This window comes from Corvus kubaryi, unplaced genomic scaffold, assembly GCF_017639235.1.
Source record: "Corvus kubaryi isolate FWS band 111438036 unplaced genomic scaffold, C.kubaryi_AGA036_p1.0 37395, whole genome shotgun sequence".
Classification (NCBI taxonomy): Eukaryota; Metazoa; Chordata; class Aves; order Passeriformes; family Corvidae; genus Corvus; species Corvus kubaryi.
The window spans coordinates 4,204,598-4,218,220 of NW_024581134.1; the positions used below are offsets into that span (position 1 = coordinate 4,204,598).

A 13,623-nucleotide genomic window follows, 5' to 3' on the forward strand; every position below is an offset into this window, starting at 1 on the left:
CAGCTATTGCATTCCTGAGACACCCATCAGCCTGAGCACTATTGTGCTGGGGTAATAAATACTTGTTCAGCTCTGCCTCTTCTCTGCCAATTCTCCCAGCTCTGTCTGTTTTCATTACTATTTCTTTTCTGTGGACACTGCAATTACACTCTGTTCCTCTTCAGGGTCCTTGTTTTAGGTTCAAATAGAGAAGTGATAATGCAAGGAAGCATTTCACATCGCTGTTTATTTTTGTCTTCTGAGTCAGGAAGATCTTTTCACGCTGGGACCAGCCCTGTGCAGTCTTGATTAGGGAAGGACTGAGGCAGGGGGGTGTGGCAGGGTGGTGGGGAAAGGGGTGAAAATTTCAGGTTCGAGTTTTTATGGCTCCAAACAGTGGTGGGCTGCTCTTGCTGAGGCCACAAGCTCTGCTCCTTCCTCAGGAAGACATAAGTATGCAGCCTGTACTGCTCTGACCCATGATAACTCTCCATCTGCCACAGCAGCTGCGAGCCCCAGCTCTCCCAAGCCTCCTCTGTCATCTGAATCTCAGAGGAAGAAGGAGGATTCAGCTGAATGCAGCAAATTCAAATGAGTAACTTTTTATTTTCTTTTTTTTCTTTTTTCCAAGGTTGCAATACGTTTGGAGATGTCCCGCCAGCAAGTCCCTGGTGCAGCATCCAGATGGTGCTCAGGGAATCCGGGGAAGGCGGAGGGCGTTTCGTTCCTTCTTTCAGGCGTGGAAAACAACTGATGCTGGCACTGGAGTTATTTTCTTCTCCTCCTATTTCCCAGTGGTAGCTGGGGGGAAGGGGGAAGTCCTCATCGAATATGTTTGGTTTGGGTAAGTCATCAATATTTTTGATGAAAAAGTAGCCAAAAATGCAGAAAAGGGTCCAAAGAAACATTGAAAGTTTCAAGCTTAATGCAGTAGGGTGAGCTTCAGCATTTCTTGCAGGTGATTTGTCCTCTGCTTTTGCATTTGAAGAGATTTACTTAATTTCAGATCTTTTTACACTGTGAGAAAAATCCTTCTTTCCATTAGTTGCTAAATATAACATCTCATGGCTCCAAGGAGATGCAGTGGAGTGCCCAAATGAAGCCCCTACACCTTGAACTTCCCTTTCAGCAGACCACACTCTGAGCACGTCACACGGTCAGGGGGACATGGCGTGGCCAGCCATGGGCTGCTAAATACAGCATGTGTAAATCTAACACCCCCAGGGCAGCCACAATCAAAACTCCCTGCAGGAAAGGTGTCTGGACCATGGTCAGTTTGGGTTGGAAAGGACCTTAAAGCTCATCCCCTTCCATCCCTCCTGCCATGGGCAGGGACACCTTCCACTGTCCCAGAGTGCTCCAAGCCCCAGTGTCCAACCTGGCCTTGGACACTTCCAGGGATCCAGAGGCAGCCACAGCTTCTCTGGGCACCCTGTGCCAGGGCCTCCCCACCCTCACAGGGAAAAATTCCTTCCCAATATCCCATCTAACCCTGCCCTCTGTCAGTTTAGGTCTTGGCCAAGTCTCTGCTTGCTGTCCTTAGAGAAGCAGAAAATTGGACTCATGTTGTACACAGAGAAATGCCCAAAAGCTCCCTGGAGCAGCAGTGTCTGACTGGGGTCACCCACTGCGAGGGCAAAGCACGCTTCAGACTCTTCTCCCACTGCTCACACCACCACCACGCTGCCTTCCAGTTGGTGCCAAACTCCCCAGCCAATCTGACTTAACAAACCTTGTGCCCTCCACTGCCCTGTCATGGGAAGGGAAAGTGTTTTAAACGTGACACAACGGGGACCAGAAAATAATCCCAAGCTCCTTTACTTTCCCCCAGAATTTTATTCTTTAATGGGTGCTTTGCTTGCTTCTCAGTGGGACAAACTCCCCAAATGGGCAGGTAGTCCAAAGCCCAGAGGATGTGGCTTTGAGAAACAGACCACGGAAAATAACCGATGACAAAAACCAGATTTATTTTTTTAAAATACGAATTTTTATTTGTTTTGATCGGAGTTCGAGAGAGTGGGTAGAGTGGAAAAGCAGAGTGATTTAATTCAGTGAAGAGGTCTAGTCCCACCTTGTGTGCTACATCAGGAGGTTAGTAGGTGTCACAAGAGTCCTCCTCCTCCTCCACTCATCTCACTGATCTTACTCATGTACTTCTTGTTTCTGATGTTTTCTAATCTCTCCTCAGAACTTCACTGTAATTTTTTGAGGCATTTTTCTTTGCTTTAACTTACTGAAAAAGCTAAAAGCTGAAAAAAATGGCAGGACTAAAAATCCTGCCAATTAGAATGGGCCTTTTTTTTTTTTCCAGCAAAGGTTGAAAAATACAATTCAAAAATACAAACAGGCATTGAACATTGCACCAAAAAGCATTTGAAACACAGAAAAAAATCTCAGAAAGAAAGAGAGAGAGAGAGGAATAGAGAGAAGAAAGGTCACAGTTTCCATGAGAAATCCCTTAAGAAAGTGGCTACCAGCTAGTCAATAGTGAAAATAAAGTCAACAAAAAATTTTAAAAATGCAATTTTTTCCTAGTTGTTATTTATTTACAGCTGTAATAACAGGATTGTCATGCATTAAACTGCTGCCAGCTAGATCCTTTCTCATAGTGGTGTAAAGAGAGTCTCACAAGATGGAAAACAAAGCTGAGGACGTGCTGGGGCACAGATTGGACCTGAGGCAGTGACAATGATTGTGTTCCTTGGTGATTTGCTGGGTGTGCTCTTTTTCAGGATGGGCTGCCCTAGCATGGTGCTACTGCCACTCTCAGTACCTAAAGGAGCAGCTGGTGCCCTCACCTTCAGGTAGGACATTTGCCTGCAGCTATCCCCGAGTCAGTTGACAGTGAAAATCCAGTTGATGAGGGGATGCTCGAGGCCACCTGACTGGATTTGGGAGGCTGAGAAACTCCCAGGTGACAGCAGATAGGAACCCTTCCACTCTAAATGCAGCCTGGCAGAGGCAGTGTGGCAGTGACTCAGGTTTCCCAGCTCTGCCCCTACTTTTTGTGGTTGCAAAAATCAAATCATTCCATGTATGGCTGCTGCTACATTTGCTGGGTGCCTTGCAGGAACACAGGAGGCACCGACAGACTTTTCAGGGGAAACAGAGTGCAGCTCGCAGTGCAGCACGAGCCAATGGTCTTATCAAGCTGACAGGGCCTTCAAGCAGCACTGAAGACAAGAGCCAAGAGCCTTCAAAGACTGTGGGAGCACCCTGGCTCACGCAGCAAACCTGGATCCAGGCTTCCCTCTCTCGGCAGATGGAGCTGGTGAAGTTTTGTGCAGGAGAGATCTGCACTGGGACAGCGAGGAGCAGGACAGAATAGCCAGATCATGTTTTGTCCTAGAGCTTCATAAGCGAAAACCAGCATCACCCCACTCGTGGTGAAGGATGGCAGGCCCAGTGCTGGGACCAACCCAAGCCCAACACTGTGTAAAGCAGATTCCCGTGGTGGAAGGCAGGCACAGACCCAGGACAAGAATTGGTGACATCCTTCATTCTCCCAGCTGGGACACCACAAGGCCCTCGCTGCTGCCTGCCACAGCCTCTGTCCAGCAGCAGAGGAGGAAACTGAGGAGCTACAAGTGCAGTTGCAGGATCACTGCCTGAATGGTTCTTCTAAGCCAGGGGGAGAGGCAGGGGTGATGCTGAGGGAGCTGACGCTGGGTACCTCTGCGAGGGGCTGCTCACCACGGCCCCACGGCTCACAGGCCACCCAACACGGTCCTGCTTGTGCTGAGAGCAGGACAGCAGCAGCAGCAGCAGCAGCCTGTGCTCCTGCTGACACCTCCCACAATCAGCACACAGTCAGGCATCCCTGCATCCCACCTGGACAAGCAGTGAGCAGAGGCCAAGTGCCAGAGCTCCCCTGTGCTTGGCAGGAGAGGCCAAAGTGTTCCTCTAGCCAGGGACAGCTGGAGGGGATCCCACCAGGTTTTGTGCTCCCTCCTGAAGCAGACTGAGGGTGGACACCTCACACTGCACATTGCCTGGCTGTGCAATGGGATGAGGACCAACTGCTTGTAGCACTCAGCTGTTAAAAAAGCCATCTCAGGAACATCCCAGTGTCTGGGGCAGGGCTGTGTGAAATTAGGGACCAAGTTTTCCTGAAAGATATTGGGCAGCACTGCCAGCAGTGACCTTGGTCCATGCAACAAGCCTGCACTAAGCCCCCAGAGTGGGGAGAGGCTCTTTTCCCTCGCTCCCTTTATTCCCTGTGCCTCCCAAAGCCCAGTGGAGAGGGTTCACCTCAATCTAGAAGATTTAGCAAAGAGAATGAGAGGGAAGTAAAGTAATTAAAAGTGGTGGCCATTCTATCTTTCAAAGACAATGAGGTTTGATGTTGAGATGTAAAGAGTTTGTGAGCACAAATATACACACAAGCATGTGTATATATATATATATATATGTATGTAAAAACCTTTGGCTGATGGAACAATAACAAGGTCAAACAGTAAATATTTATACCTGGGAGCCATCGATTCCATCTGCGCTGTGGCCTCTTGCCAAAACTACCTTCAGAAGTAGTGTAGCTTGATATGGAGAGGATTGGTGAGTTGCTTGGATGATTTTTCTCCCTACTTTGATATTAACAGAGCGCTTATGTTTCCATCAGTGTGTCCCTTGCCGTGGTTGAGCCCTCCCCAACCTCAACAGGAGTCATGGAAATGTTTCTCTGCAGTCTGCAAAATCCACACAGGTGTCTGATCGGGTGGGCTGAAGTGTGGCCCCAGGGAGGGACAAAATTTGGGGAAGAGGGCCTGGACTGGGGACTGGCCGGACACTACGCACTGTGACAGCCCCACCCTAGCTCTCCACCACTCGCAGGACCAAGAACATGGGAGGGGGGCACTAGCACATCCCAAGGAAAGCCTGCTGGGAGAGCACCCTCTGTGCTGTGGAACTCTCCTGGATCCTCTGGGAGAGGCAGCAGCCCCAGGTTTCCGAAGGTGTCAGAGGGATTCTCAGCAGAACAGAGGCTCTCCCTAGGAGAGCTGACCTGCAACAGGAGAAACCATTTCCTGGGATGTGATGTGATCCTGCCCAAGGGATGGCTGAAAGGAATCCAAGACATGGATGGAAGAAATCAAAGTGGCAGATGAGAAATGAATGCACCTGGTGTCCACAGGATGGGCTTGCAGGGACAGGCTGGGGACAACCTTGTGCCTGGGAACAGCCAGCCTGGGGTCTGCTTACACAGGGATGTGCTGCAGCAAGCGAACCAGGACCCTGCCAGTGCCACCGAGCTGGCAGGGATCAGCACAGGGGGACTGAGTTGGCTGTGGTGCAGCCAGCTTTGCTTAGGCTGAGCTGGGTGTACAAAGGAGAGCAGGGAAGCTCTGTCTTGAGTGTCACAGCCTGGCTGGGTGATGTTTGAGAAGCTTTCAAGACGTTCTGTGAGGGTAACTTCATCAGCCCCTTAGGAGAACAGGTGGCACTGAGGGAGTACCTCTGCCCCAGCCCTCTCCTGTCACCCCACAGGGATGTTCTCCGTGCTAACACTAAAGTGGAGCTCTCAGTGACCATGTGCTGCTGTCCCTGCCTGCTGAGGGACCCCAGATGAGCTGTCCCTGCCTCCCCAGGCTCAGCTCTCTGCTGCCCATGTGTGGTTTCAGAAGAGGGAAGGGGCGAGCTGCCTGTGCCCAAATGTCCCTCTGACACTTCCAGCAGCAGCTGCAGCCTGGGACTGCGCTCTGTGTTTCCCAGGCAGTGCAAGCTGCAAAACAAGAGTGCAGACTGAACAGATCATTTTTATCACCCTCAAAGACTTCCAATTCCTGCCTGGGTGATTCTCATCAAGTCAGGGAAGTTTGGGCCTTGCCAGAAGAAGAGAAATACTGGAGTGTTGAGGTTCACGGTGAAATGAAGTGTCCGCTCTCTGCACAGCTGTAGATTAGATTATCAGTGGCCATATACAGATGAATTTCTGTACAGGATCAGCTACAAAAATGGAGCCCTTATATGCCATCACAGCAAGCCTAACCTCCAGTAATTGGTGCTAGGTTAGCTCTGGGCTGGCAAGCTCTTAGAAGAAGCCCCCATCAACAGCCTCGTGTTAACTGGGAAGGAAAAGTCCTAATTTGAGTCACTGACAGTTTTATAAAGAAAGAACATTATCTTCTCTGTGATGTCTGCTGGCAGGAGATGTTAAACCACTTATTTATAACTATCTTCCCAAAATGCTTTCCTGCTTGGAAGCCAAACTAGAAATCCTGTTTGGTTTGTTGTCTTTAACCAAAGGATGCCGGTATTTCTGCTTCCAGCTGGCAAAAAGACTCGGAGCCCATGCCAGGCTTTGCTTGGGAATAGACTTGGCTTTTGAGGTGTGCTCACACAGACACAGGAAGGCAGCCTCTTATCAGGAAAAGGTTTTGGGAGAGCAAAGATGAGCCAGCAGATGGGTGTCATGGGCAAGCCAGAGCAGTGGGCAGTGTCCTGGGGAGGGACAAGAGGGAAGGACTGTGGGGAGGGACAGGCAGGAATTCACCCTGGCAGGTCAGTGAGAGCAGTTGGATCACAGCAGGAAGGGAGGGAGGAGGCTCAGGCACTGCCCCAATTCAGAGAGACCCAGCCCCTCTCCTGAGCATCACCCCACAGCACTGAGCCCACCTGGGCAGGCAGCAAAGGCAGCCCCGGGGTGCTTGGGCTGCTGAGCAGCTGATGGTAAGAGCTGATAATTTAGGGAGAGCTCTTCAAAGCAGGCACTGACAGACAGCGACGTGGCTCTTGGGGGAGAAGGGATTTTGGGGAATTCCCAGGCTAGCAGAGGAAACCACCTCTGCAGCGGGGCCAGCTAAGTCAGCTAAGTCACTGGATGCAGTATCTAAACTTGCTTTAATTCCATTAGTAAACACAACGTACTCTTTGTGACCATTTCATTGTGTCGCTTTTGCTTGTTGTGGGGTTTCTATTCCATTCACTCAGGCCTGAGTATTACAGTGACATGAATGGTTTATGAAACCACCCTTCATCTAGCTTATTTAAGAAAATGTTTCCAAAACAAACAGCTGTAGCCTTCCCCACTGGAGAGCCCAGAGAGCAGAAGGGTGGCAGGAAGGGACCTCACTGCTGGAGGGACGGTGGAGGAAGCATGGGGTGCCTCGGGGGCGAGGGGCTTGGGGACAAGGCAGTGATGGGGCAGCTGGGATGTCCTAGTGGGGTGGCTGCAGCAGCAGCAGCAGGCCCAAGCCAAGCAGAACCAGGTGCCAAAGAAGCCAGGACGTCCTCCCTGCCCAGCAGAAGGGCTGGGGATGGTGCACCCTCCCCTCTGCTCCTCCATCCCGATGCTGCAGGCAGAGGAAGGGAGCTCCTGGGCCTTCCCACCCATCAGGGAGCCCTTGGGGATGAAAGGCACTGTAGAAATGACATGGTTTGGGGTGCAGATGCTGTGAGAGAGGATGTGGACAGAGCTGGTTTCCTTAGCAGCAGCTTGGGGCGGGGGGGTCTGGTTCCTCTTTCCCAATGTTGCCAGCCACGTGGGTTTCCTTGTGGACCCAAGACACTGGGACTGGACTAAACATCTCCAAACTCCCCTCCAAATCTCAGCTGTGGGCAGGGGAATGACTGCACTGCTGTTGAGCCAGCGAGATTGGTAAGGGACAGGCAGGACATGCACCAGTGCCACCAGTGCTGCAGGAAGAAGTGCCCTGGCCCTCCTCACTCCATCCTGCCGCCCCCATGGATATTCCAGGTGGGGCAAATCCTGTGCCTTGTGCTCAGCCCGGCTCCTGCACAGGCAGGGGGAAACTAAGCCTGGCACAGCAGCTCAAAGCAATGCTGAAGGCACCACGCTGGGGGTGCTGGGGCCTCGGCTTGGCTGCATGAGCCCAAAATGTGCTGGGGGCAGCTCTGGGGGCCAGCCAGAGGGGCAGAGGGAGGCTTCCCACTGTGGCAGCAGGACTGTGCTACCCACGGGCTGGGGGCAAGGAAGCATCAGGCATGGGATGTCCTTGCTTGCATCAGGACAGCGTGCCCATGGACCCAGGGACAGATGGCTTGGGTGTCACCACTTTGTGCTGCTGCTGGGAAGGGGACAAACACTGGTTTGGGTCCACTGTGGTGGTCAGAAGGGAGAAAAAGCCTCTCTCCAAGGCACTGGAGGGCTTTCCTTGGAAGAGTGTGCAGGTATTAGACTGGGTCTTACCTCAGCTGCTTTGTGGGATGGCACCTGGCTCTCATGGCTCTGTGGGACAGCAGTGTCACCCTGCTCTTCCAAAGAGCCCCTTCTGCTGCTTTCCCACGGTGCTGAGGATGCACCAGCTCACCAGGGGCACGGAGAGTCTTGGGGACCACCTGTCCCCTGCCTCATCCCTGTGGTGGGTCCCACAGGGAACATCCTGCACCAGAGCAGGGATGCACCATGAGCTGGACTTCCCCAGGCTCTGCTCCTCCCCATCAGCATGGCTTACCCAAGAGGAGGGAGCTGGCCTGCCTAAATCCTCGTGTGAGCACTGAGATGCCACTGAGGGCTGCCGAGTAGCCAGAGGAAGATGGATGGGAAGCTGGAAGAAGGGGGTGGGACAGAGAGAAAATGCTAAGAAGGGTAAGTGGATGGGGCCAAGAGAAAGTGACAGACCCCCCACGTGAACATGACCTCTGTGGTTTCCAGTCCTGATGCTGAATGCGTGCAGCCTCACAGCCACCGTCTCTTCCAAGGCTTCTGTCTTGACTTCCTGACTGATGCTGAGAAAAACGATTTCCCTGGTAGGAGCCACACTTCCTGCCAACAGGAACTGCCCCAAGCGTGTAGGATGGCAGGCAGACAGGACCTTTCGCACCTGTTCTTGTCTGGAGAGAGGATGGGTTTGGTGAAGACAGAGAGGAGTAAGACCTGCAATACCTACAAGATGCTGCCACCCCGTTCCACCCCTGCAATGGCTCTGGGGACCACAGCAGTGGTGGCTTTGCCCCAGCAGGCACTGGGCCACGAGCTGGCCCATGCCACGCTGCTCCCTCATCCCCACAGGTGACCAGCTCACCTGCACTCACAGCCCGGGTGTACAGTGCCAGGCACTGAAGAGGAGCCTGGCTGAGTGACTGGCACACCCTGGAGCTCAGGTGTCCAGGAGCATCCCCCATGCTAGGGCAGCCCATCACAGAGGAGGAGGAGCCCCAGAGCAGCGGCTCCTGGGGACAGCATGAAATGGCAGAGGCGTGAAGACCATGGGGGGACCACAGGAGGTGGCAGAGGAGAGATGGCAGCACAGGGTGACTTGGTCAGATGGGTGACAGCAGACTTAAGATGTTAAGAGGCACAACTTGTTATGATCCCTTAGTTTTTTTTTTAACTTTCATCATCAAAGTAAACGAAACCAAAGTATATGGGATTAAATTAAAATCACAGTTTTGTTTACATTATAAAAGAATGACCTAATAATAATAATAATAATCAAATGAACAATAATAATTAAACAAAACAAGAAAAGAAGAAAGCCCTGGAGAATTCCTGCTGGGATGATGCTCACTGATGGAAGGTTTGTGTGACCGGTTTTACTGTTTGGGGATCATTCCCTTGATAGCTGACTCCCGGTTCACATAGGTGGCCCAGTAGACCAAGTTGAAAATGGCAAAGAGGACTGGGAAGACGATGCGGGACATCTTGTCTACCTTGCTGACGCTGTTGTAGGTCTTCTTGCTCTCGGGGAGCTTCTCCTCCAGGCGGGGCATCTTCGGGGGCACGCTGGTGGCCGTGGCAGCGGCAGCGGCGCTCTTGGAGATGGTGGGCAGGCCGGGCTCCTTGGCGATGTTCAGGGCGTAGGTGGTGCCAACGATGTTGTAGGTGTTGTTGGTTTTCTTCGCCAGTGCCACCGGCTCTTTTTTCTAGGGGAGGTGGAAGGGAAAACAAAAAAAGAAGAACAAAACAACAGAGATGAAGTGGCAGAGAAAGGCACGGAGAACGTTTTGTCCTCTCAGTTTACCTGCTCGTCCGGGTGCGAAGGTGGAGAAAGGAGTGAGGAGCAGGAGCCCAAGAAGGGAGGAGTGTACCTTGTGAAAGAAGAATGGCAAAAAGGAATGACACCCCGTGTGGTCATCCTTGGGGAGGAACTGGATTTTCTGCTTGGCTGGCTGCTTCCTGGGTCAGGTGAGAGGAGGACACAGCACACAGGATTACAGCTTGATTTTATTCCTTTTTTTGGTGGCAAAAAGCCGTATTAAGAACATGGGCAGCAGCATCGCAATATTTTTGCACCGTATTTCACTGCCATGTCGTAACACTTCCTCAGTGCCCCGAGTTCCTCACAGGAACACCTTACAATTTAACATCATGATGTTCAAAACGCTTCTGGAACCCTTTAGAGCACCTCACGACCCACCCAGCTAAGACACAGAACAGATGGAAGGCATTTGTACCAGCGCTGGATTTCTGGAATGCCCGACACAGCACCCCAGGGCAGAGGGAAGCCTTTCCTCCTGCCTGCACACCCAAGGGCTGCTGCAAATCATGGGAGGTGAGCGAATCCCTCCCACAGGGCTCTGAGGGACAGCATCCGTGCTGCAGGGAGGAGGAATTGCAGAGAGAATGACAAGAGAGGCCCCTGTGTGTGTCAGATGTGACGCACTGAAGGAGGAGGGGAAATGCTGGAATCAGAGAATGCAGGTGTTCGTGAGGATGGGTGGACAGGAAGATGGACCTAGGGAGTCACAGCAGGTGTTGCTCCCACACTGGGGATCTTCCTGCTGCTGCCAGGGACCTGAGATCAGCTGCACTGTGCTGTATAAAGCAATCCAAGCCTGCAAGGAGAAGGCCACTGAATGAAATATATTCATATCCAGGCATTAGGCACCCTACATGTCCCAGCATTCAGGTAGCCCACAGGTGTCGTCCCCTGCTACTACACCAAGAGCCAGCACCAGCCACAGCGATGCCTCATGGTGGGACTCTGGTCTCCAAACTCAAACAAGATGGGCCTTTAGATGACTTTTTTCTATGCAAAAGCAACTGGAACACAAGGTGAGGCTCATCCAGGCATTTCCCAGGGGTGCTGGGCATGGTCATGCATGTTCCTGTGAGGGAAGCACTTCAGGAGGAGAGAGTGCAGCCAGCAGGACCTGTCCCTCTCCTCACACCACCCTGGGAACTGGGCAGCACTGGGAGCTGGAAGGGCCAGATCTGCCCAGCCTCTGCTCTGCAGAGATGGTCCCAGGGCTTTAGCTTTCAGTGCTGTACTTCCATTTTAAATGTACCTACAATCACCATGGATATTCCTGGTTACCTTAGGAAACGCATTTTCCACAGTGATTTTCAGAGGGACACTAAAAGCAGACTTCTGTGCAATCTTTAAACCCCTCTCCAACAACACCACAGCCAGGCAGTCCTGTAATAATGCCAGCAATTACAGAAATTAACTTGTTAGGAGGAGGTCTAGATGTCTTCAGACTCCAGATCAGACTAAACCAGTGTTTGGACCATATTCATGGTATTTTATGGTCTTTAACAATTAACTGATTCTGCTTCTGCAGTCGTTAGAGCCACTTTAATGCGTTCCCTCTGCACAGCAGATGAACTTTTCCTGCTCAAGAACTGACAAGAAGCAAGTAAAGGGCAAAAGATGTTTCACCTATTAAAACACTTAGGTATGCTTCAGTATGATTACTTATTAACACAGCTACAGGAGGCAATAAAATAATTAATAATCAGTAATGAAATGAAAAATAGATTGTTGTTCGCAGAACGCAATCGGCAGTGCACTGATTATTTTAGTATTCATCAGCCATGCTATTCATTAGAGGAATAAGATGAATACAAGTGCCATGACATTTTCAACCTGGCCAGCTTTCCTGCCCCAGAGTTTGCAAAATGTATCCATGTGAAAACAGCTGAAACGGAGTAAAGTCAGGCAAATCTGCCTGCTGTGTGGGTGACAGTGAGCTACTGCTCCCATTAGTGTGGTCCAGAGTCCCCAGGCATTAATTTGGGCTTCCCTGGACCTCAGGTCAGGCTGTTCAGGTGGAGCAGAGGCTTGGGAACCTACAGCCAGGGCCTTTTTGTAGCTGCCCATGGAGTCTTCACCCTGGTCAGAGCTGGGAGCACCCAGGACACCCACGCTGCCTACACCAAGGCACACGTGTGCTCTCTGTGTGTTCTGCCCCTGAGATGTCAGAAGAAATGATTCGGCCTCTTTGCTGGGCTGTGCTTTATAAGAAATAAGTGTTTCAGGCAAGATTTTGATAATCAAACAAAGCAAAATGTGCTTGCTGCTGTCAGCTGCAAAGCAGCCCCAATCCTGCACCCTGGTCTGTGAGGAATTCCACATCCAGTCCTTTCTGTGAGGAGAGAGAGAAACAGGGAGAACCCCCACATTTGCTTTGAAAGCTTGTCCTATTTAAAACATCCTATTTTGCAAAGCAACTCCTGTACTTATGGCCCCATTGAGGCACAGGGAGACTGAATTGCCACACAAAGATGTCCCTGTGCTGCTCTCCTGAGGGAAAAGCTGTAAAATCTGGTCTAGAGATAAATCTGTCCCCTGGATGGTGCAGTCTGACAAGTTCTTCAACAACACACACACTGGAAAATAATAGTATTTTTGTAAAATATTCTTGTCCTCAAGCCTCTCTGCTGAGGAGCTAACAACTGAACATCTAAATTATGGGAACTACTGCTTCTGTCTGTGATCTGCTTGAGATTTAGTTCTCTGTGCCTGCTCCTTGGGTAGAAATTTGGATTGGAAGCACTATTTCTCTCACAGGCAACTCTTAAGGTCACCAATATCTGCAGAACTTGAGAAATCCAAGTATTTGCCACTTGTCATTCTGGAGAAAAGTCACTTTAATGACTCCCAAGCAGCTCCTGTCTCTGATATACTTGCATCCCATAACTCAAAGCCCAGCAACTGCAGCTGCTGTTACAGCAAAGGTGTCACTCCTTCCTCACACCAGCCAAAGCTCCTCCTACAATGTGCCAGAGACTTGATAATTCAGATTATATGGGACTGAGCCCCATAACCTGGTGCTCCATGGATCACCAAAGAGGTTGGATGGAGTCAATAATCAGCCCAACCCACCACACAGTGATGAAAGAAAGAGGGTGAAATGCTGCTGAAGAACGATTCATGGACTGTACTGAAGGTGCTGAGAACATAAATCACTTGCAGTGTTATCACAAAATCAATCAGGCTGGAAAAGACCTCTGGGGGCCTCATGGAAATCATGGAGATTGCAAGTGCAGAAGAACAAAGGACACATGGGCTGCAGAGCATGACCAGCAAGGGAAAGTCGCAGCAAAAACACTCTGACCACAGTGAGGCAGACAAAAAAGAGAAGGGTGTGAACCATCCCGAACCCTAAAGACTCAACCTGGTTGAAAATGGTGGCCTGTCAAGGCTGGTTCTAGCTCCTCTAGGATTGTAACAAAGATGCCACAAATGGGAAGACAAAAAGGAGAAAGAAAAGTGACTCCCAAGGGAGCTGGATCAAAGGGCAAACTTGAGAATTGCTGAAGAGTGGGTTGGACAAAAAGCCAGGTTGTAGAAAAGGCACCTCATGCATGTTTTTCTTAGAGAAAAGTACATTAAAAGCCTGTACCTAGCCTCAGCATGCACTGAAGAGCTATTGTCTCAAGACAAAAATAAAGATCCAGGATTATTGCTCCATCCAAAGCATGTTCTGTTTCTACATGTCTGACTGCAGACACTTGTACTG

General features: G+C 50.8%; 1 protein-coding gene across 1 annotated transcript in view; it reads right to left on the minus strand.

Moving 5' to 3' along the window:
• Positions 1 to 1,943: 1,943 nt before the first annotated feature.
• Positions 1,944 to 13,623, minus strand: part of GABRA3 (gamma-aminobutyric acid type A receptor subunit alpha3) — a 72,879-nt gene continuing 61,199 nt past the window's right edge. The window contains exon 10 of the mRNA XM_042040218.1: positions 1,944 to 9,801. Within this exon, the coding sequence (XP_041896152.1) occupies positions 9,472 to 9,801 (330 nt within the window). The 3' untranslated portion in view covers positions 1,944 to 9,471. The remainder of the gene's footprint in view (positions 9,802 to 13,623) is intronic.